Source organism: Panthera pardus, unplaced genomic scaffold (genome assembly GCF_024362965.1).
Source record: "Panthera pardus isolate Hobbes unplaced genomic scaffold, ASM2436296v1 HiC_scaffold_24, whole genome shotgun sequence".
In the NCBI taxonomy this organism is placed as follows: Eukaryota; Metazoa; Chordata; class Mammalia; order Carnivora; family Felidae; genus Panthera; species Panthera pardus.
The window spans coordinates 129,710,755-129,733,432 of NW_026526810.1; the positions used below are offsets into that span (position 1 = coordinate 129,710,755).

General features: G+C 52.7%; 1 protein-coding gene across 4 annotated transcripts in view; it reads right to left on the reverse strand.

Moving 5' to 3' along the window:
• Positions 1-6,757: 6,757 nt before the first annotated feature.
• The window catches only part of CLMN (calmin), a 118,866-nt gene continuing 102,945 nt past the window's right edge, over positions 6,758-22,678 (reverse strand). Inside the window, exons 11-15 of one of the 4 annotated variants that reach the window (XR_008417314.1) lie at positions 18,483-18,543; positions 17,780-17,850; positions 17,303-17,399; positions 15,460-15,892; positions 6,758-10,700 (exon numbers count right to left, since the gene is read on the reverse strand). Coding sequence is in view for 3 of the 4 variants with exons in the window: in XM_053889756.1 (XP_053745731.1) it covers positions 15,728-15,892; positions 17,303-17,399; positions 17,780-17,850; positions 18,483-18,543 (394 nt within the window). In the remaining variant the exon portion in view is untranslated. Of the gene's footprint in view, positions 10,701-15,146; positions 15,897-17,302; positions 17,400-17,779; positions 17,907-18,482; positions 18,544-22,678 lie in introns of those variants that run through there. The other 3 variants (XM_053889756.1, XM_053889757.1, XM_053889758.1) reach the window with 3 other exon arrangements.

Here is a 22,678-nt window from a genome sequence, read left to right on the forward strand (position 1 = left end):
TTTGTTTATCCGTTCACCTGTTGAAGGACATCTTAGTTGCTTGCAAGTTTTGGCAATTATGACGAAAGCAGCTATCAACATCTGCGTATGGGTTTCTGTGGGCACCCAAGTCTCAACTCATGTGGTTAAATACCAAGGAGCGTGACTGCCAGATCAGATGGGAAGACAGTTGTTAAAAAAGAAAAACACAAGCCCAGTGTGGAGTCCTTTGCCCCCGACGACAGCAAACGAAGATTTAACTACAGTTTCAACCTCGTCCGAGAATGTGAACTTTTAAGAGTCCACCTGCCATTTCCAGATCAAGCACGAGTGAGGGTCGCCTGCGTGATACAAACGCTTCCGCTCACCCCCAAAAGACGACGTTCTGGCGGAAACAATCCTTTCTTTTCTTTTGCTGATGACTTCTCGCGTCACCCCCCCTTCCCGTGTAAATCTGCCATTTATGTAACTCCTCCGAGCATCTCTCTACTTCCTGGATGGGCTGCCGCCGATTCTTGAGTCGCTTAATAAAACCAACGAGACCTCCAAATACACTCAGTTGATTGTTTTTGCCGCCGTCGTCGTTTTTTGTTTGTGTGTTTGTTTTTCGAAACACTCTGTTTAGCTTTGTGGGAAACTGCTGGACTGTCTTCCAAAGTGGCTATAACCTTTTTTGCATTCCCGACAGCGACAAATGAGTTTCTGTTGCTCTGTATCGTACTGGCATGTGATGTTGGCTGTGTTCTGGATGTTGGCCATTCCAGTAGATGTGAGGCGGTACCTCCTTGACTCAATTTGCAATTCCCTAATGACCTATGATGTTGAGCATCCTATTAAACACGTTCTTGCCATCTGTAGATTTTTGTTGGTGGGGTGTCTGTTCAGATTGCTTTCTTACTTTTTTAATTGGGTTGTTTTCCTACCGAGTTTTAAGAGTTTGGGTTTTTTTTTTTTTTGGCATATTTTGGATACAAGTCCTTTATCAGAGTCGGACGCTTACCCAACTGAGCCACCCAGGTGCCCCATGCCTGTCCCTCATCGTCTAAATAGTCTTCTACACATAGAGAAATTTCCTGCCTGTGGAGTCCTGCCTCCCAATATGAGATGGGGTGGTGGCGGGCACCTGGTTTTGGGGGAGGCAGCATTAGTGGAAGTTGGCAAAGTTGAGCCTCCTGGTGGTGAAAGGGCATCAGAGGGGTACCCCTGGTGCCTCTCCCCAGGGCTCCAAGGGGCAGGACAGGTGCAGGGAATTTCTCTTCTGACTCAGGGACTGTTCTCCAAGCTTTACCCCAAATTTGGTTCTCTGCCTCTGCCAACAATTCTTTTATTGCCCATATCCTTTTATTTACTTATTTACGTTCAAGAGAAAGTCAGAGCCTTTGATTACACAAACAATAAACAAAACCCCTCCAGCATTATTAACTCCCCATCCCTTTCATTTACTTCTTTCTGCTTCATCATCCAGAGTCGATTTCTTTTGCTTGGAACCAGGCATGTTGACGGATCAGTTTCCTTAAGACTCAGGCTCCCTTGGACCCTGAGAAACAGAGGTGAACTTTCAAGCACTTGTGTTTACAGGAGGTTGGCTACAAAAATATTTGCGGGGACCAAAATAGCACAGATGGCCGTCTGAGACTGGATACCAGATTGTTTATATCAGTGAGTTACCCCATGGGACAGGCAGCAGAGGAATAGCCGGGAAATGAACTATGCTGAATTTAGAAGAATAATCTGCAGTGTGGCAATCTCTCAGCACCAGCCCTTATTCTGAGGCAATGATCAAGATATATATTGGGCTATAGTGGAAAGTTAGACTTTAAGGAGACCTCAGAGTCGAAGCATGGATCTTCTCATCAGTTGCCTGGGTGATGCCTTGGACGGGACCCTTGACATTTCTTTCTTTTTTTTAATCTTTTTTTTTTAAGTTTATTTATTTATTGAGAGAGAGAGAGAGAGAGACAAAGAGAGAAACCCAAGCAGGCTCTGTGCTGTCGGTGCCGAGCCTGATGCGAGGCTCGAACTCACGAACCATGAGGTCGTGACCTGAGCCGAAATCAAGAGTCGGACTCTTAGCCGACTGAGCCACCCCGGTGCCCCATGACATTTCTCAGTCTCCATTTCTTCATCTATAAAATGGGGCTGATAATAATCTGCCTTCAGGATTACTGCAAAGATTGAAAGAGAACATCGAGGCTCAGGCAAACTTCCTAGTTCATGACAGATATTTAATAAGTGGTCATTATGGTTCAGTGTCCCAGTGGAAAAGAATGAGGTAACCCCACTCCCCAAAATGGGCAAGAGGAGTCTGGAGCGGACACAACCAGCTGCCTCCACTGTGCTCATTCTCTCCTTCTTCGTCAACAGACAGGTTCTTCTGTCTTACGGGCAGCTACTACGTTTCCCAACCTCCCTTGCTGCCCAGGGCTGGTCGTGTCTCACAGTGTCAGCCAATGGGACATACACGGACGTCTAACAGGACTGTTTTATTTCCCCCCTGGGGCTTCCTTCTACTGTCCTGACACAGAGATGCGAGGCTGGGGCTGTAGAGAACATCGTTTGACCGGAAGAGACCATGAGGGTGAAAGTCACACACTAAGGATGACAGAACAGAAGAAACCCGACACACGGGTGACATCATGGAGCCACCACACCTCAGGACCACCTACTTCAATGGCCTGTGCGAGAAATTAAAGCCTGTGTGGCAAGGCCAGGTTTCCAGAGCATGCAGCCGAATGTATGTATTCTCTGACGTGGGGACCCCACCTACCTGGCTCACAGATCCAGGGGTGAATTGGCTTTTAGCGACGACTTTATTTTTATTTATTTATTTTTTTAGTAATGACTTTAAAACAAGAGTGATAGAGGGGTGCCTGGGTGGTTCAGTCGGTTAAGAGTCCGACTCTTGAGTTTGGCTCAGGTCATGATCTCCTGGTTTGGTGACTTTGGGCTCTGCTTTGACAGCACGGACCTCTGCTTGGGATTCTCTCTCTCCCCCTCTCTCCCTCTCCCTTTCCCCGACTCGTTCTCCATCTGTCTCAAAAATAAATAAACTCAAAAAACTTAAAATATGAGAGATAAATCTGCGGGGGAGGAAGGGCAGCCTAGACTTTTATCCCACTTATGGAACGGACGGTAAAAGTGAAAAAGCTATTATTTTCTGATAGATTTAAAAAGGCTGAACGTTTGCCGTAGCACCTACGCGGTGGGGTGTCTCCCTCTGGTTGGAGGTCGCGTTGGTCCCCGGAGTGCAGTGCTGGCCACCGTGTCACACGCTGTACGTGGGAGGACGTTTAGAGATTCACCCCCCGCCCCCCATCAGTTGGTATCTAGGGCTTGAGTGTTTGAAAGAAGGGGAGAACGATGATTTGGCTCAGTCCCGTCTGGTGTTTTGACGATGCAGGTGTACTAAAGCCAGGTACTTATCTGTGTCCACACAATGACGACTGGGCAGGACATCCCGTGTCCTTGGCAGCCACAAGCCCTAGACCGTGTCTTGTTGTGGCCGGATGAGTCTTCTAGCGGGAGACAGGCGTACTTGCCAGGGCTGTGGTCAGTGAAGGAGGTTCGAAGCTCAACTGGTCAAGGCCATTTGGGAGAAAGCTCCTATGATCCTGTAGGGGAGGGGAAATTTCCCGCTACCCTTCAGGATTCTTACGTGAAACGTATTAAAAGGAGGAAAGAAACCATCTAAGTGTAATGACTTGTACACAGAGGCCTGATAGTGGAATCGAGACCTAAAGAAATGACCAAGGTGGGTGGTTTTTGTACTATTTATTTATTTTTAAATGTTTATTTACTTTCGAGAGAGAGAGAGAGAGAGTGAGTGGGCAAGGGGTAGCGAGGGAGATACAGAATCTGAAGCAGGCTCCAGGCTGTGAGCTGTCGGCACAGAGCCCCACATGGGGCTCGAACTCATGAACTGCGAGATCATGACCTGAGCCAAAGTGGGACGCGTAACCGACTGAGCCACCCAGGCGCCCCATATGCTTTTGAGGCAAAGACAAGACATCTGTGAGGAATTGACAGGACAAAGAAAACTTAACTTTGGCAAGTTCAGTCGGTAAGGAATTCCAAACAGCATTTGGGCTGGGGTAGTAAATTAGTAAAGAGTAACAAGGGTTGTCTACACAGCCTTCCAAGCTCTAAATTCTCCATCTCTGGTGATAACGATGTCTCTTTACCTCCTGGTGCAGGGAGGGGATCTTTCATATGGGAGATTTATTTCCTGCTTTCAAGATGACGGAGGGAGATCTGAGTGTCCTTCCTCCCCTGGCTGTCTCTTTAAGTGATTAAAAAAAAATTTTTTTTAACGTTTATTTATTTTTGAGAGACAGAAGACAGAGCATTAGTGAGGGAGGGGCAGAGAGAGAGGGAGACGCAGATCCGAAGCAGGCTCCAGGCTCCGAGCTGTCAGCACAGAGCCCGACACGGGGCCCGAACTCACAAGCCTAGAGATCATGACCTGAGCCGAAGTCGGATGCTCATCCGACGGAGCCACCCAGGCCCCCGGGGCGGGCGGTGGGGGCGCCCCAAGTTCTTATTCTAACTCTGCCAGGCAGCGTGTGAACGAATCTCTTGTACCCAACATCAGCCTTCTCATGGGCAGGATGCCCACTTCCCGGGATGGTGTGAGTTTTATGATGGTGTGAGGGGTGTCTGTAGCCCTGGGACAATGCTCACGAAAGGGCAGCTAATGGCAGCCACAGACACCGCTTTCTTCTCCAGCTACTCATTGACCTTACGCCTGCCCTTATCACCAACACACGTGCCGTTTGGGGGGACGGACACCACTTTGGAGCAGGGGACAAGGATGACAGTCTAGGGACGATGCAGCTAGAAGAACGCTGGGAGCCAGTGCTTTGGTGGGTTTTCTGCCAGAGGCGACTGACATTGGTCCTAAATGGCACATCCTCACATCTGACCTTCTCACGGCATAGTCACCGTGCCCGAAACGAGAAGGGGCCACCAAGGCGAAACAAGATCGCGCGCAGCTGGTTCCAGGCTTTGGCGACCCAAACGCAGGACGGATCTTCCTCTCGTGTCCCCCACCCCCGGATAGTTTGATGCGTTTTCACCCCGTGTTTTCTCCTCGTGTCCGTTCGAGCAGGGAGCAGGTTTGCGGAGGGCTTCCTGGTGTCGGTGTTCAGAAGATTAGAAACGCAGAGACAGCCAGGTGAGAGGAGAGAATGCTCACCGCGGGGGGCAGGGGGGCGCAGAGGTGGAGGTGGGGGCCCCGTAGGATGCCATCGGGGATGGCTGCATGGTGCCCTGGGGACCCGGCACCTGGAAGGCGCCAGAGGTTCCCAAGCCCCAGAGTAGTACAGCAGCAGAGCAGCGAAGGGATCACGGGGGCTGGATGGACAGGTGACCGGTCACCCCGCGGCATTCCCCGCACCGTGGGCGGAAGACCCTTGGCCAAGGAGAGATGAAGGAGACATCCAACAGGCATCCCAGCTTCCCCTGCCCAAATTCAGACTCCAGACCCGCCCCTCCCACATCCCCGCCCCTCGCCCGGCGCCCAGCACTGGCATCGTTCCCACCAAACCTGGAGCCTTTCTTGACCCCCACACCCCGCGCCCAACCCATTAGCAACTCCCGAGGGTCAGCATCCCAAACGCATCCACATTCAGTCACTGCTCGCCACCTTGGTCTTTAGCGGTGTCCTCTCTCCCCACACAGCCGCAATGGCCTCCTAGCTCTGCCCTTGTCCCCCAGTCTAGCCTCCTCGGGACAGCCACAGCCAGCCTGCTGACAGGTGAGTCAGCACGTGCTCCAACCCCCCAGTGGATCCCAGCTCTCTCAGAGGAAAAGTCAAAGCCCTTACGACATCCTACGGGGCCAGCCCTCCCTGACCTAGTCCAGTGAATTCCTACCTCTCCGCCCCGCCCCCAACCACTGCTTTAGCCACACGGGACCCTTCGTGTCCCTTAAAAACACCAGCCGTAGTCCCGTCTCAGTGCCTTCGCACCTGCTGCTTCCTCTGTTTGGAAAGCTCCTCTCCCACACATTCCAGGGACTTGTCCCTGCATCTCCGTTGGGTCTTTAGTCAAACGTCTGTCCCTCAAAGAGGCCTTCTTGACTGTTAATATCTCACTCCCCCTCTGCTCCCAACCTGATTCCCCTTCCCGGCCTTTCTGCTGGCACTCACCTATACGTATGTGACATGCTATATATCTTGCCTATTTGGGGGTTCATGTCTATCTCCCCCGACTTAGAACGTAAGCTCCAAGGAGCTTACCAACAAGGGCTTTGGTTCCATTTACTGTTGATACTCAGCGGCCAGAGTGGTGCCTGATCCCCAGCAGATGGGCCATGAATATGCCGTCTTGCCTTTGGTTTGCTTTCTTCTCTCCTTCCTTGTCTCACTTTTGCTTCCCTAGGATTGCACTGATCCCCCCGATGGTGCATGAGCACATAAGCTTTACTGGGGCTCTGTTTTCCGGGGCACCCAGACTCCTAGAATCCCTCACGGTAGGCCACGTGGCTGGTGGGAGACAGATCCGGGTTCAAACCCAGGGCGGGCAGTCAGCTGCTTCACCACTGTTCTTTTTCTACTATTTCTTCCTGGAGCCTCACGCGCACAGGCTCGAGGCCAGTTAATCGTCAGAAAAGGCACCTTCCCAACAGTCTCTACAGCTTGAAAGCCCCCCGGCTTCACTTTTACCCTGGCCACGGCAGTCTTGGTGGGGACACGGGAACGATGGTGCAATTTCTGACTCGCACAGACACAGACACACATGGAAATAAGAGTTATCAATGAGACGGACAGTTCGTGAAGTTTACACTTAAAAATTTTCTTAAGAATACACGTGATTTTCCGAGACCATTCGTCATAGCACCGGGCCTATGCTGTTCCTTAATAGAAAACGGTCAAATAGCAAATACTCCAGTGAATTTCCCACAGGTATAAATTATGCAAATAGTCATTTATAGCTTCATTTACAATAATCAATAAATAAGAGTGCACATTCATACTATTTCTTTTTACAAAGACCCCTTTTTACAAAGCTACGGCTCTATGTATGTACTAAATAGACAAAATAATCCTTGTTCTACAAAATAACATTTCACTTTTTTTCAATAATTCCCTTAGCGCCCTCAGTAAAAAGGTTCAGACATTTGTCCAGGAAGCTCTGCCGTGACATTGAAAGAAATGGTAGCATTGAATCCGTTAAACATATTACAGACCTTGAAATAAACTCCCGTCGCCATCCAATAGAACAGGCTCTGAAGACACCATGGCCAGGCCTAGTAATTTGCCCCAACGATGTACTATGGTAGCGAAAAACTATTTTTTCCAACTTGTCTTTGGCTCCGATGCAGGTGATGCAGGCACTATCTTATGGTGCAATTTCAAGCACAAAATCCCTCCACCCCCACCCCACCCCACAGGTACGGCGCCCACTCGGGGACATTCGACCCGGAGGTGTCCCTCGTTGGCTCCAGGGGTCCCATGTTAGAATGCACACAGCTGGAGTCCACAGAGATTTCTCTACCTGTTTGGAGTCTGCTAGGGAAAGGGGGGGAAGCTGGGAAGTGCAGAAAGAAAGGTCCAGTTTACAGCTCTTTGCTCCCACTGCTGAACTTTCACATTTGGAACAGATTTCCCCGGGAAACCGCCTTCTATGCGGACCCGTGTTAAGGAGACCAGTTCAGGTCCGGGAGCCCTAGGAAGCAGGTCTCCCCCACCCTCCTCCCGACTTTCATCCCCACACCTCTAACAGACTACGCTTTGTTTTACCAAACGCTTCCTGAAGGCACCTTTATCAGATACTAAAGCCGGAAGCAATGTTCTAAGCTTTGGATTTCACTTACAAAATACAGAGATGCATTTATTTTAAGCAAAGAGGTCACTCACTGAGCTTAAAAAACAAAACAAAAAACCCCATCGAACTTGCTAACCTTTGGATGTTTAAACCTAGGCAGGACTTTCGAACAGATCTTCCAACTTCTGACCCAGAGAGGTAAATGAATTACTCAAGGTGTCACAGCAGGTGAGCCACAGCCCGGATGTGGGTTCCTGATGCTCAGACCACTGTCGTCCTCCTTTGGAACCACGTCAACTCTCTGGGTTACAGAGAGTTTCCTTTAAGGAAGCGTTTCAATCCTTGCGGGGCATTTAGAAACACAGGCATTTGTGGCTGTTCTCCCTCATAGCACCGTCTTGCGGAGAACATTCTATTGACTTCAGGTGGGGCTAAGGGAAGCGGTCGCTGATGTGCATGGAATAAACCAAAAAGATATTTCCGTTTTTGCAATGATACAAAAATCACAACTTTTAAACTTCAAGGAAAAATAAGTATTTCTAGGTCACGGACCCACGAATTATGACTTCGTCCAAGTTCTCTGACTCCTGCAACCCCGCTTTAATTGTGCTCTGCCCAGCACCGTGAAATGTATTTGTTTTTGGAAGGAGAGAGCCTAATTTCCTGCTCTGAAAAGCATGTGTTGGCAGGTGGAGAGGTGATTAGCTGGGGCAGGATGCAGAGGTAACGGGTCGCTGAAGTTTGTGAGGTTAGACGCTGAGATTTTACTGCTAGAGGTTCTTGAGAGGCCACGAGTTTGGCTGCAAATTTGCCACCCCAGGCTAAAACACGAACTTGGGGCATCTGCAGTCATTTTTATGCAAGCATGAAGGGGACACTTCAGCGGCTCTGATATGGGCTTGGGAGTGAGTGCAGCGACTTGAGAGGGGGAAGAAGGACGCACGGTGGGGAATGACAATGGGGCTAACCCAGTTCCCCACCTTCCCGACTCTGGGAACCTCCACCCACAGTTGCCAACTAGGCCAAAGTCATGGAGAGTCAGAACCTCGTCAGGGTAGAACTTTATTTTCTAAGCAGTGAAGCCCGGGGCGAAAATCAGGGTTTGCAAACAAGAGTCCTATGTTCCTGGTTCTGTGACCTTGTTTTTTTTTTTTTTTTTTCCCCTCTCTAGGCGTTAGCTTCATCTCTGAACTGACCTCCTGTGGTTGTGCTGAGGGTCCGGGGAGTAATGGGCATACGGTGGTTGCAACTTCCTCTTTAAAAGGCTCGGGTTAGAGTGGAGACAGAGCAGCAGGCGGGAGCAAGGCGGACGGGAGAGGCTGCAAAGCAGCTCCGGTCAATGGAACCTTAAGGAAAGAGGGCGTCTGCAAAGCTTGGAGAGGAAGGCGATGCACAGCAAGGAGCTACCAGACACTTCCCAGCCTCGCGGCAGATTTGCAGGGAAGCACTCTTCATTCAACCAGTGTGTATGTGGGGGCCACTCCGCACAGAAGACGCCCAGAGGGCTTAATGGTCATGCCCATACCAGGTGACCGAGCGGGGACTCCAACCTAGATCTGGCTGATTCCCAAACCTGCGCTTTCCCCATCCCACAGTACCTCCCGGAGGAAGAGGACGAACGGAGTGACGATTTAAGGAAAATGGTTTCAGCTGGACAGACCCCTGCGGGATGAAACCTAGGGCGTCGGCAATTTAAAAGGTCAGCCGCGGGATCGGCCGGCCCACGGAGGGTTGAGTTGTGCTCGCATTTAAGAACAGCGTGGTCAAACAGCACAAGATAAATAGCTGTCTTCCTGGCTTGTGGATGGGACGGCCCTCGGCCAGCGAGAACTGCTTGCTTGATGTGTTTTCCTCAAGGTTCTCCGAATACATTGTAAACACAAACAAGTCGGCCTCCAGGCTCTGCGGAGCGGGGCGGGGAGGCGGGGGGGAAGGGGGGTGGTCCTGCAGATGCTAGGACAGGCCGGGGTGCACAGGAACCCCCCTGGTCCTCCGCTGGCTCTCGGAGAAGCCGGAGATCCCAAGTACCCGGGAATCGCCCAATTACTCGGCCAAACTCACCCCAAGCCCGAGCCTAAACACGCGGGGTCTACACACGACAGAAATGTTAGATCCGGGGCACAATTCACCCCAAAGCCATGCTTCTCGGGCACCAGGCTCCCTAAACTTCCCTAAACTGCCGTCCTTCCGCAAGGAAATGCCTGATGAGAGGTGGGGTAGAAAGATCTGTGGACCCCCCGTCCGGCAGAGAAGCTACGTCTCCTTTCGTGGCTCCCTCACCCTGGCTAACTGTTCAGGCAAACTCTGTGGCAATTTTCGGCAAAGAAGCACGATCTCATTCATGCCGGCTCTCAGCCTTCAGCGTCTCGCCCCGGGTCCTGGACCGTGTCCTGGGAGCAGCCCCGCTCACCAGCTGCAAGGGCCAGAGGTGTAACCTGCTATTCGGGGGGTGGCGGTGGGGGGGGGGGGGTCCCTGGGACAGCTGCGGGCCCAACATGTTAAATCTTCCCCCAAAGGCCGTTTTAGCCGAGATTATGCAACGTCAGCAAGAGAGAAAGAGCACATCTGGACCTGGAGGGCTCTAGGTGTTTGCTTCCCGGCAAGAGCATCGCCGAGAAGGTTCTGAGAAGCCACGCCGGCTTGGGATTCCCACGCAGCCCACTCGGGGGGGTTCAGGACGCGAAGCTGAGTACAGGTGGGTAATTCGGCAGAGACCCTGGAGGAAGGTCTCTAAGCAGAGGCAGAGAGGCCACATCTCAAAGCTCCGGCGGGCCCTCGAGTCCCGTTGCGTGACTGCACTCGGAAAGAGACAGGAAGAGGCTCGGAAAGCGACATAACCACGGAAGGAGAATAGTTCTTACCGAAGAAGCTTTGGTGATTTGCGATATTCGGTAAGACACATTCTTGTTTACTCGGATGTGTGTTTGAGAGACTGGCGTCGCGATGTTCTGAGTCCTTGGCAAGGAGGGAGGGGCAGGGCACCTTCAGTGGCTGCAGGATGTAGTTTTGCAGAAAACTACAAATTTTCGGATGTGACCGGCAGGGGCGGGGGGTCGGGGGGTGGGTGGCTCAGTCGGTTAAGCACCTGACTCTGGGTTTCAGCTGGGGTCATGATCTCACGTGAGATCGAGCCCCGTGTCGGGCTCTGTGCTGACAACACGGAGCCTGCTTGGGATCCTCTCTCCTCTTTCTCTGCCTCTCCCCTGCGCCCGTATGCGCACGCACTCTCTCTCTCCAAATAAACTAAAAAAAAAAAAAAACGTAATTGGGAATCACGATGACCATACTGGGGTCACTAACTAGCAGTGGGACTAGTCACGTCCCCTTCCTGGCCTTCAGTGTTCTGATTGCTTAGATAAAGTGCTAGACCCTTACGAGATGCCTAAGGCTGTCGAATATCCTCCGACTTCTAAAGACTGACCAAAGAGGCAGCCTTCTAAAGTGCGGTCGCCTTACAAGGAGCAGGCACACACTGCGTGCCCAGGTGGCTGTCCTGGGCGGTGACAGTAAACTCCCTGGTCCCAGGTCCTGGCAGGAGCCCCTCTCCCCACAGAGGCCAGGTCTGGCCAGGACAGGACGGGAAGCTCCGAAACTCAGACGGGAAGCTTCAAGGTGGGGTGTTGAACACGTGGGTTCCTTTCATCCCTCGTGAGACCCCGCGAGAATAAGAGCAAAGGAACAGAGGTTCTGCGCTCATGAAGACGATGGGACGGACAGGGGATGAGAGGGGGTGAAAGATGCCACCCCGTTGGTGGCAGGGCAGCGCCGCTGGAGAGGAGGGCAGGGCAGAGGACCCGACCCCCGCACACGGGCAGAGACATGCCACTGAGCTGTCACAGCTGTGGTCCTACTCCACAGGGGGATCGGAGGAGCTGCGACCCACGGACACCAGGCACAGCGAGGCAGGAGCAGTTCAATGAGTCCAAGTACGGACTGTGAAGAGACTGCCCACTGAGGTCAGGACGCGAGCACGCGGGTGTGCGCTAGGATCTCCGGGTGCGGCCATACAGTCTGAGCACTGCACAAAGGCGCTTGGCTGAGGGAACGACTGGGCGGTACAAATCTAGTCCTTGCTCTGCTCCTAAAGCCCTGCCCTCGCTCAGGTCTACATCTCGTTAGAGAACGGGGCCAAAGATGCCATCTGCCAGCCAGGCCAAGTGCCTATGGGTGGCTTCTGCCCGGCGGAGGCATCTTTCTTGAAGCCGTTCACCCGGGGGGAATGCCTTTTTTAGAAACTGTAAGAGGACACTTCATAGCAGCTCTATTATGTTCCTCTTTCCCAGGCAGGAGAGAAGTGAAAATATCTGTAAAGAAACAATTAGCCCCAGAGAAAAGACCAACAGTTGATATGGGGGCCTTCTCCTGAAGACGTCAGGTGCCAACTGGGTGCCCCTACAGAAAAGCCCGCCGGTTGACAAAGGTCTTCCAGCCTGTTTTCGGATGTGTCACTCTCCACTACGAATGGATCCACAGAACCACCAGATATTTGAAGAAAGCCTGTGATGTGAAAGACGGAGCCTGAGACTAACCAAGAGAGAGGGAACTTCGAGAAAACAGAGCCAATACAGGGAGCAGGAAAGAACTTCCCCAGACGGTGAAGATCTCCAGACACAAACCAAGAACAGGACACTATAAAACAGAAACAAGAGAACAGCAACAAAATGTTCTGGAAATTAAGCATGTACCATTCATCAGGCATGTGAGAAGATGAGCTGAGTACCTTGCCCTGAAGCCAGATCCCCCAAATAAAAAGACTACGAGTGGAAAAGAAAAAAAAAATATTAAAGGATTATGGCGCAGAAGGTCCCACGTTGGAATAACAGGTGGTCCAGAAAGAAAGGATGTGAACCACTATGAGAAGATTTAAGTAACTTCCCAAGAGAACCGAGCATGAGGTTCACACTGTAGAGGATACACCACCATCAGGACAGCTCGGAACTCTAAGAAAGAAGGAAACTTGAATGCTTCCTGGGAGGTGGGGAGAAGCCCAAGTCGCACGTAGAGGCTTGGGCACCCAGATGGGGCCAGAAATGTCAACAACTGCCCTGAGGGAGGCGGGTAAGAGAGAGTTATTCTCCACCAGAAATCCTGCACCCAGTTATACTTGGGTACAGGCAGAATCAAGACGTGTTAAGGTATGCACAACCTCAAGGTAGTTAAATGTTGACTTCCCAGGTTACATTTCTCAGGAAGTTACTAAAGAATGTGCCACACCAAAAGGAACACACAAGCAAACACAAAGACACACAAAAAGATGATCAAACCAGGGGGGAGAATTTGGGCAAGAAAGGCCGTGTACCCACGGTTATATGCCACCTGGCCCAGGAGCAAACGGTCTTTATGCACCTACACTGGCTAAAAAACTATGAATATGTATTACTCGGGTAAGAATTAAAAATCGATTCTTAGAAAAGAAAAGAAAAGCAAAGCCATGGGTGGTTTGTCTTGCGGGCTTCTGTATTCACCTTTTATATCCAACTTTCTCTTCCGTATAAGCCTATACTCAAATGGAGAATTGTTTTTTTTTTTTTTTTTGCCTTTAAAGAAAAAAATCTGTTTACAGCCAACCTGAATCAAACGATTTTTAGGCATCTCACCAGTGGGTGGTTTAAAAAAATTTTTTCTTTAATTTCTAAATTTCTTTCTAATAATTTTTTTATTTATTTTTGAGACAGAGAGAGACAGAGCATGAGCAAGGGAGGGGCAGAGAGAGAGGGAGACACGGAATCCAAAGCCGGCTCTGGGCTCCGAGCTGTCAGCACAGAGCCAGACGCGGGGCTTGAACCACAAATGGCGAGATCATGACTTGAGCCGAAGTCGGATGCTCGACCGACTGAGCCACCCAGGCACCCCATCCCCAGTGGGTGGTTTTGAACAATATTACACGTTGTAATGGGTGAGAGAAGAAGCCTGCAGAGATTTTTTTTTTTTCTGAACGAGGTCTAGACCCGTAAAATTCGTGTTTGGATGGGCTCCTCCCCGGCTTTTCCAGCATCTAGTTTAGGCAAGGCCCGCGTGGCGTCCCGGGTTATAAGATACCACACACGTATTCTTTACTATCTGTATCCTAGCTTTCAGAGATGCCAAAGAGCTCGTTAATTAGCTCATTTTCCATGGCACATTTGGCCTTCACGATGGCACCACTCCAAGCTCCCGGCAGCTTTCAGCTCGGAAGGCTTAGATTCGTTCTAAGAACTAAGGAGGAGACGAGGCAGGCTGTCACCGGAATGGGATCTTGGAATGTCATTGACTAAAACGTGCTCTGTAAATTCTTTTGGCCGTGCTGGGATTCTGTAAACTTGAAACCCATTCCCTGAAGTGAGCAAGACTCTGGGCTTGCCAACAGAGAACCGTGATCTCTGCAGGAGGAGCAACGGCTGGCTTGTCACCTATCAAGCTATCCGAGCCATCAACGGCACTCCAGAAGTCACGGGGGACGAGCGTGAAAGTGAATGCAGCTTCCTCACGGGAAAAACACGAGAACAAGGCAAAGGTTGTAGCTGGCCCCACATTTTGGTTTTGTCTAAATGAGGACCTTTTTATCTAATCATTTCATCTTCTTTCCAGGATACTCATGGGCCAGATACAAGGTTTGTCAAAGAGGGGACAGCTCTGGACCCGGCATCAGGGGGCACGAGTGTGCTTACAAGTCTGCTCCTGGCTGCTGTGTGACCTCGGTCCACCCGCTCTGCCTCTCTGGGTTCAGCAGACAACAGGCTGTCTGAGGGCCTCTCCTGACCTAAGAGTCTGTGATTTTTATGAGTCCCGCTTGGAGAGGGGAGGACCACGGGGCGGGGGAGGAAGAAAAACCGAGTCACCTGGACCTACATCTTGGCAGGAAACGGGGGTGGAGGGTGGTGCAGGGCTGAAGGAAGATGGGAGGGTGGGGGGAGGTTTCCTCACAAACTGCCTGTTCCGGTCTACTTGTTGGGGTACCTTCCGGAAAGTCTTTTCGAGAATCCCATTATGACCGACCAGTAAGGATGCCTGTGCCGGGACTGGTGTGCACAAGGGGCAGGAGCCTGCCGGACCCCTTGTAGCTCTGACATCAGCCGGGACTGATTCTGAGCCCAGCCGTTCCTGCACTCCTCCTGGGGCTTTTAAAGAGCTCTCTGCAGTGCCCTGTGGGGCCTTGGAGATCGGCCCGGAGGCCTCAGGAGCTGTCGTGGATGCTGGGGACGCTGCCCAGGCAGAGCGGGAGGGATCCCAGGCCCGGCCCTGTGTCAGCTGAGCTCGGCTTTTAATGTACCAGCTAGACTCTCCCCTGCTAGGAATTCATCTGAAAGAGGGTGCTGTTGGCGGAAACTCTTTGAAAATCACAGCTTTAACCTTAATTCAATCAATACAAAACTGAATTTACATCTCTGTCCCCCCGCCAAAAAAAAAAAAAAAAAAAGACCAGCCTACCACCAGCCCTCACTCTCCTCCTTGGGTTTGCCGCTCCCAGATGGACGGTCCCGGAGACGGCCAGACCCCGACAGGTGCACGGACACCCAGCACCTTCACTCGAAGCCCACCTCTGGGAGGAACACGGGGCAGTTTTCCTCCCAATGGAGGCTCTGCGCATGGGGCACCCCCTCTCCCCCCGCCTCCCATCAGGACGACCCTCCTCTCAGAGGCAAGTAACTCAAAGCCATCCCAGGCCTTAAAAACCTGCACGCAGGACGAGCTATGACCCGGGCTATGGCTAAATATTAGCAAGGACGCTTCATACCTGCCAAAGCAAGGCACGCAGGAACACGCTCCGCTTAGGGACTCCAGCCAGACAGACACCTGAGTTTTGAGGACACGGCGGAAGAGAAAAGCGTGCTTAGGACTTGCAGGAGAGAAGGGAACCCATGGAGACAGCAGGGAGAGGGACGCTGTTTCCTTGGAGGCCCTCGGCTGTCTGCAGAGTGGCCCATTCAAACCCCAATAAAAGGGAAGTGACAAGACTCCTGCCCCCTGGTCAGGAGCCTTTTTTTATTATGCAGACACACGCATCAGAGTCTGGTGACGTCCAGCTGTGGGAACAGCAGTAGGCAGTAAACCAGGAGCCAGAGGAAGAGAATAAAATACATCATATCCGGCTGCTGGACAAACTGGGTCAGAGAGTCGCTCTGTGAGCTCTGGCTCTCCTGCAACACGGCTTCGCCAGAGTCGTTGGCCTTCCTGCAGAAAGGAAGACACAGGCAAGGCAGTCACAAGCGGGTCCCCGGGGGGATGGGCCTCCCCTGCCTCCCCAGCCTGCAACCTCACTGCCCAACCGGAGAGTGGAGGGCGTCCCAGTGGCGTCCCAGTCAAGTGGCCCCGAGGGGCGCGTGCAGAGACCCAAGTGTGCACGACCCTAAGGGGGTAAAGCGGTCGGCCCCATTGCGAAGGCGGGCATGTTAAGACTCGGGGCTCGGGGCTTGCTCGGGGCCACACAACTACCACTCCCCCGTCCGGGACACCTTCCTTTATACCACAGTGCCCTTAACGCAAAGCTGGGGGCTGATGGCACTGCGCCATTAGTGTGTGACAGAGGGGATGTCTTTTGTAATCTAAAGGAATAAATAGAGTTCCCTGATTATAGATCATTTAAAAACAGCCTTCAGAAACAAAGGCACGCCCTCCCCGCTTCTCTAACCCCCCCGCCCCACCCCCACCAAGTTTTTGATTTTGGCTTTGGAACAGAACCTCAAAAATAATCACTAGATTTGCGTCTGGTCAGACTTGTCTTCCCTCTTTTCATTTACAGAAGGTGGGGTGAAAGTGACATTTTGCTTTTCCCTGGCGGCTAAAGCCCAGTTCTCCCTAAGGCAAGGGCTGGGGCCTTCATCCGGTTGCAAAGGGGTTGGGGGTCTCTGCTTATAGAAGCCTAGAGCGTAAGCTTCTTAGGGTGGTCATTTGGGGCATGCGGTGGAGATTATGAGCCGTGGAAACCAGCTCAACCCGAAATGATCTCCTGATACAGAAAAGCGAGGCCAACAGTGGGTTAAACGTTTGCCTTTTGGCCTCGAAACGGATTCACTCGTGACAATGGACAACGGACAGAATTTCTCTTTCTTAGAACCGTTTCTAGAAAAAATTTAAACTCCATTTTTTATTACAAAGCTAATAATCAACGCTCCAGAAACACGGAAAGCATGACTGCATTTCTCAACCTTCTAGTTTAAATTTTCGAGGTCTCTATCTCCTAAAAGCGAAACACACTCCTGTCCTCAGAGTACGTCATGCCTGGTGGGACGTGAGTTAATATTCCCATCTTACGGCCTGGGAGGGAAACAAGTCTTGCCTCTTTTTTAAAAGCCAGACGGGGGAGCTTCTGAGGATTACACTCGTGGGTGTTGGATTCAGAGAGGCTTTCCATTTCAATAATCTAAGGCCTTCCCCGCCCATTGAAATCCGTGGCAAGTATTTAAAAAAAAGCAAATCAATGACATTAAGTGATTCGATATCTTTAAGAGGGATAGGAGCATCTCAGAATTGTCAGAGTTTTCGAGATTGCTCGGGTTTCCTAGGTCCTAAGTGGGCGGTTTTATGCCAACTCGGCAATATCGGACAAGGCCATCGAGTTCTCGAACGGCAAGAAATACTTTCATAGACATCCTGGTATGTTTGCACTCCTTCTTCATATCTGCTCTGATGCCATAAAACTGTAATATCAGCTCAGTGAGCTTCTGAGTATTGTACCTGCAGGGGCGACACAGAAGGAACAGGTGGTCAGGTGCTACACGTGGGGAACACACACAGCATCACGTCACTACTGCCTGGCTCTACCCCTGCATCTACGCAGCTGCGGGGCTGGTGACCCAGACCCGGCTTTACACGGAAGCCCATTTTCTGAGCCATTCCCCGCCCATCGACGTTCATCCGTTCCCACTTGCCCTCCTACGTATGTTCAGTTTACATTCGCTTGCTCTGCAGCAGGTGGTTTCCTGCATGACCTCCGACTACGACTATCGCCATCAACAGAGCCTAGTTGTAGCCACGCCCCCAAGGGAGGCTGCACAATTAAAACAGGAAAGGAAAAAAATCTTAAACCCCGCAAAACTCGGACTAAAGCCACCAACCTGGTTAACATTCGGTTCCTTCTGTCATCCTGATCTGCCGCGTTCCTCAACTGAACATAGCTAAAGTGGTCCTACAGTGAAATTTATAAACAAAACCCCCGCAACCCAATTAGTAAAGATGAAATCTCTGAAACAGAAAATAAAACGATTTTAAACATACGAAGCCGAGCATGCCACGCTTTTTCTCAATATCGCAAGCATTTAAGTTCCAAAATCAAACTGCTAACTGATTCTCTACCGGTGTTCCACCCTCTCCCCCAGCCCCCGGCGGGTGCCCCACCGCCCACAACCCGAATCGGGCTGCGCCCCCCCCCCCCCCCCCCCCGTGCTTTGGGCCCCAACACATCCAGGGCTAAGTAGCTGCAAAGGTAGACTGGAACCTCTACCTACATTGCGCTTCTGTCTTTGAGGGTGGTCTTTCTGGGTGCGTGTGCGGGGCTGGGTGGCAGGTCTTGGATGCGTTTTTTACAACAAAGAGGACTTCGAGGTTTACAGCCAGTACTTTATTTACATCCCCTAGAACCCCAATTGGACATCCAGTGGGACTGTGCTCAACGACAAGGTGTGAATTTGCTTGTCTTCTATCCAAAAGTACATTGGTTGTACGTCAGTAATTTCAAAGCTCTGGGCTGGGAGGAGGAAGGACGGGAAGGGATTGGTTTAGCAGGGGCCACGCAGAAGAAGAAGAAATTCCCATACTAACCGATTCCAAAGACCTGTTAGTATGTCGTCGAATGTAAATGCTGGAGTCACTGTGACTAGTCCTGAAAAATAAACACACGTTTTGAATTGGTGCCACCGGGAGCTCTTCGGGTCCCCCTGTACGGCCACCCCCGCCCCAAGTCTTCCACACGTGGGTTTAGGCCAGCTATGACTTCAGGCCCAGCCACGGAAAGGAGCAGTTGTATCCAACATGCCCACTTGGGTTGGAGTGTGCTTACAAACAGTAGGATGGATAAGAGAGAGACACATTGTGGCCTCATCCACAAGAAAGAAAAAAAAAAGCAACTGAGAATTTTAAATAGAAAGCCGACCACGTAGTTTTAAAAGTCATAGGGTTTCAGGGAAGAAACAGAGGGCCTTCTCTGAGCATCCCAAGATCTGGGAATTGCCAAAGGTCCTCTGAACGTTCATGTCAGGCATGGGCTGAGACCTGCTATCCAGACTCCCTTTCTAGTGCTTTCTAGGCACAAGGCTGCTCTCTGTCCAGCTCTCGGGGGTCTGTACCTCTTTTTCTCTCATGCACGAGGAGGCCGATTTTCTGACCATATCTTTGAGGCTGATGGGGAACGTATCTCAAAGTTGGTTCACCCAGGGCGGCGGCCGAAGATGCCCAGCCAGTGGCCTGGGCTGTGTCCCGGCTCCTGGTCGATTAACTGGCAACCTTAGCCAAGTGTTTTTTATGTCTCGGATCAGTTTCGCTCATCTGTAAAATGGATCATCATCCCCACCCCGACTACTTCATGGGGCTGCGGTATTGGTGGGAAGTACGGTATACACGCCAGGTCCCGGTGGCCCTGTCTTGCCACTCAACAGGAGAACGAGGTGTTGGGGATCAGAGACAATCACTTCCGTTTCCTCAAGGCAGACGTACCACGTGGCCATCCGGGGGTCCAAGGAAAAGGCATCTGACCCACGAGCTTATTGCCAGGGAATTCATATCGGCAGCCTGGCTATTCCCGCCCACTGGACCCTCACCAACCTCTTCCCCTGCATCGGGCATGTTTCCAGCTAATAGGCATGAAGCACCTACTACGTGCCAGGCACTGGGCCAGCCTAGGCGAGCGAGTATCACGGCACGGACACGACACAAAACGCACCACAAAGAGAAGAGACCGTCAGGTGCCTGGGCCCCAGCAATGTCCCCTAAGTGTTGACTCAACTCACGGGAGTACCTGGAGACACAGGTAACTCCCACCTGCGGATCCTATTTTCTAGTAAAAGGCGGGTCAACATCAGGAAGGGCTCCTGCTCTTTCTTCTGCTAGCTTTCGGCGTCCCTTCTTGCGGGTGGTTTCTTTGTTCTGGTACCATCCGCAGGAGGCCGATTCAGGTTGGTATCCCGAACTCCCTCCTCCCAGCAAGCATCATCAAGCGCCTACTGTGTGCCGGGCACTGGGCCGGGCGGCTGAGGGCCCGGCTCCTCAGGAGCCCGCCCTCCACAGACTAATAAGAGAGCAATGCATTTATTTATTCACATTCACTCCTGAGAATGTTTATTAAAGGCCAGCTGCAGCACTGGACCTCTGCTGGGTGCCCTCCCCAGCCTCCAGGGAGCTGCCTCACCGTCTAGGGTGAAAGCAGATGACAAATACATCCTTACACAAATAATTGGAGACATTCCTGTTTGGGTTAATGCGGTGAAGAAAAAGAGTAGAGACCGTGAGAACCTATAAAGGGGTATTAAAAGCAGCCTGGAGGAATCTAAGAAGGCTGCTTGGAGGAAGTGGTTTCAGGAGCTGAAACCCAGGAGCAAGACAGGGAACAGGCTGGGGACAGAGGGTCCTCAAAGGCAAAAGAGCTCGAGGGGCCATTCAAGGATCTCAACTAAAGCCAAGGTGCTTGGCGGGCTGGGGAGGAGGACACAGGTGACCAAGAACGGACACAGATGAGAGCCGGGGGAGACCGGTCGGGAAGGCTCGGGAACAATGGCCCTTTCTGCCCAGAACAATGGGAAGCCCCAGTCAAGGTACAGCCAGGAAAACGCGCTGTGTGTGCCTGGCAGGGAGGTGCCCGGGGCTCTGTCCAGTTCGAGAGCTTTGGGCGAGGCACTGACTTCTCCGAACTCACTTTCTCGGTCACGAGAGGGGGGTGGTGGTACCTGCCGGACTGCAGGTGAAACGGCTTGGCACAGGGGAGGGGCGCAGGGGGCCTCACTCGTTCTCTCCACGAGCACACCCCTGCGCCCTCTGCGCGCGTTGGCACGCAGCCTTCCCCGTGGCTGAAATGCGACGGAATGATTACAGCTTTGCCCGAGTGGGATGGGAAGCCGCCGCCGAGGGGACCGTTGTCTGCTCTACACAGAGGGACGTGCACGTCGCTCAAACCTCTGCCGGGAAGTCAACCGGGCCTCACTCCCACACACACCGACAGAACGTTGCCTTTTGAACATCCGCCCCCTCTGTCTCATCTCCTCTGGGACGGGTTTTGCTTGATGTCTGGCTGCAGCAGGCATCCCAGATGATCGATCCCCCAGTGTTCCTTCTCCTGCCTCTCCCTGACCCCCTCACATCCGACCTGCACGTCCTGGGGTGGCTGCTGTGTGCCAGCTGGGTGCTCAGGCTCTTTCTCCCACCCGGAACGCCTTCTGTCCCTCTCCCAAGTCCAGATCCCACTATCCTTCTGTACCGAGCTCGAAGGACATCTCAGCCTGCAGGTGCCCCCGACCCTCTCTCCACCTGCCTCTGAGGTCCACAAGGTGAAATCCGCGCGTGCCTCTTGGCACCTAAGGTGCTCCCCTCGGTTCCAGCACAGAAGAGGGGGCACGCCTTCCCTCCTGCTTGCCTGAGCCCCCGGGGGGCTGGAGCCACGCCTGCATCTTCCCCTAGTGAAGAGGGACAGCCGTCTGGAAATGACCCGTGGCCCCTCCTCGAGCGAGCTGTGCTGGGGAAGACGGTAGCCTGGGCCACCTGCCCATGCGGGCCACCTGCACTTAGAGCCGGGTCCGGGCTGCACGCCAAGACACGGATGTCTGCCGGACGGTCACGACCAGGTCTCTGCAGGGAGAGGGACTCCGGGGGTCATGGGCAAAGTGGGAACGCAGCGTTCCGCTGTGCCTTGCCCCTCCTCACCTGGGCCCCCCCCCCCCCCACCTATTTTCCTTTTGTCCCCTGTAGCCCAGGAGCAGAAGCAAAGCGGAGGGGAGATGGAAGGCAGGACATCCGCCAACTCTTCCTTCTGGTTCTGTCTGCCCTGGCTTCTCCCCACTTCCTCCCCAAATGCCGATCTCAACAACCTCCCTTTCGCGGCCAGTGTGGCTCCCCCGCCGCCGGCAATGAGGGGTCACGGAAAGAATGTGGGTCACGGAGCCTGACGGGTCTGAGTGCAAGACCCCAGCTCTGTCATCTCCTGGGCTGGGAGGTGTCCCCAGACCCCCCCAGCGCCCACGGTGATGAAGCATGGTCCCTCCTACCCGCCTAAGGCGCTGCTGTGAGAACGGATGAGGGACCGTATGCAAAATGCTAGAACACATTAGGGCAGGTTCGACAGTGGCCATGGTGGCGACGAGGGACAGCGGGGAGAAACCAGGATCTTCTGACATTTCAGCAGTCAAGTGTTCTCCCTGGGGCCAGTCCGGCTCACCCGGTGCCCTTGGAGTGACCGAGCAGACGGGCGCTCCGAGCTTCCTCTCCCCCCCGCCGCCCCGAGACGAGTCAACCGGCCTCACTTCCTGGGACCCAAACTCACAGGTGAAGCCACGTCATTCACGTCCGGCTTCCGTGTGACAGCCATGAAAGGTGCCCCCCGTGCCTAGGGAGCACATTGCTTTGAATTCTGTGAGATGCTTATAAATGGCTAGGCTGGCTCTCTCCCTAGCCCAGCCAGGGGGCATCCGGGGGCACCGTCTCACACCCCACACCTACTCCGGTTCTGCCATCATGCCCCCCACTTCCAGTTTCCGCCCAAAGGTACTCGGAGAGGGGAGAAGGCGGGCTTCGTGTCCGCCGGGCCCGGCCACGTATGAGCGGGCCTGGTAACGGGGAGGCCGGGCAGGGCCGGGAAGCAGGGTGTAGACAAGGAGGACCGATCCGTTTCTGATTCTGGCAAATGAATGACCAACTGGCTGGATGCCTTTTTGTTTGAACCTGTGTTTCCCTTGCCGTCCGGTCCCGTCCCTGTGTTCCCCCCACCCACTCCCCCTCCCCCCCGCCAAATCAGAAACCAAGAATGACATGCACTC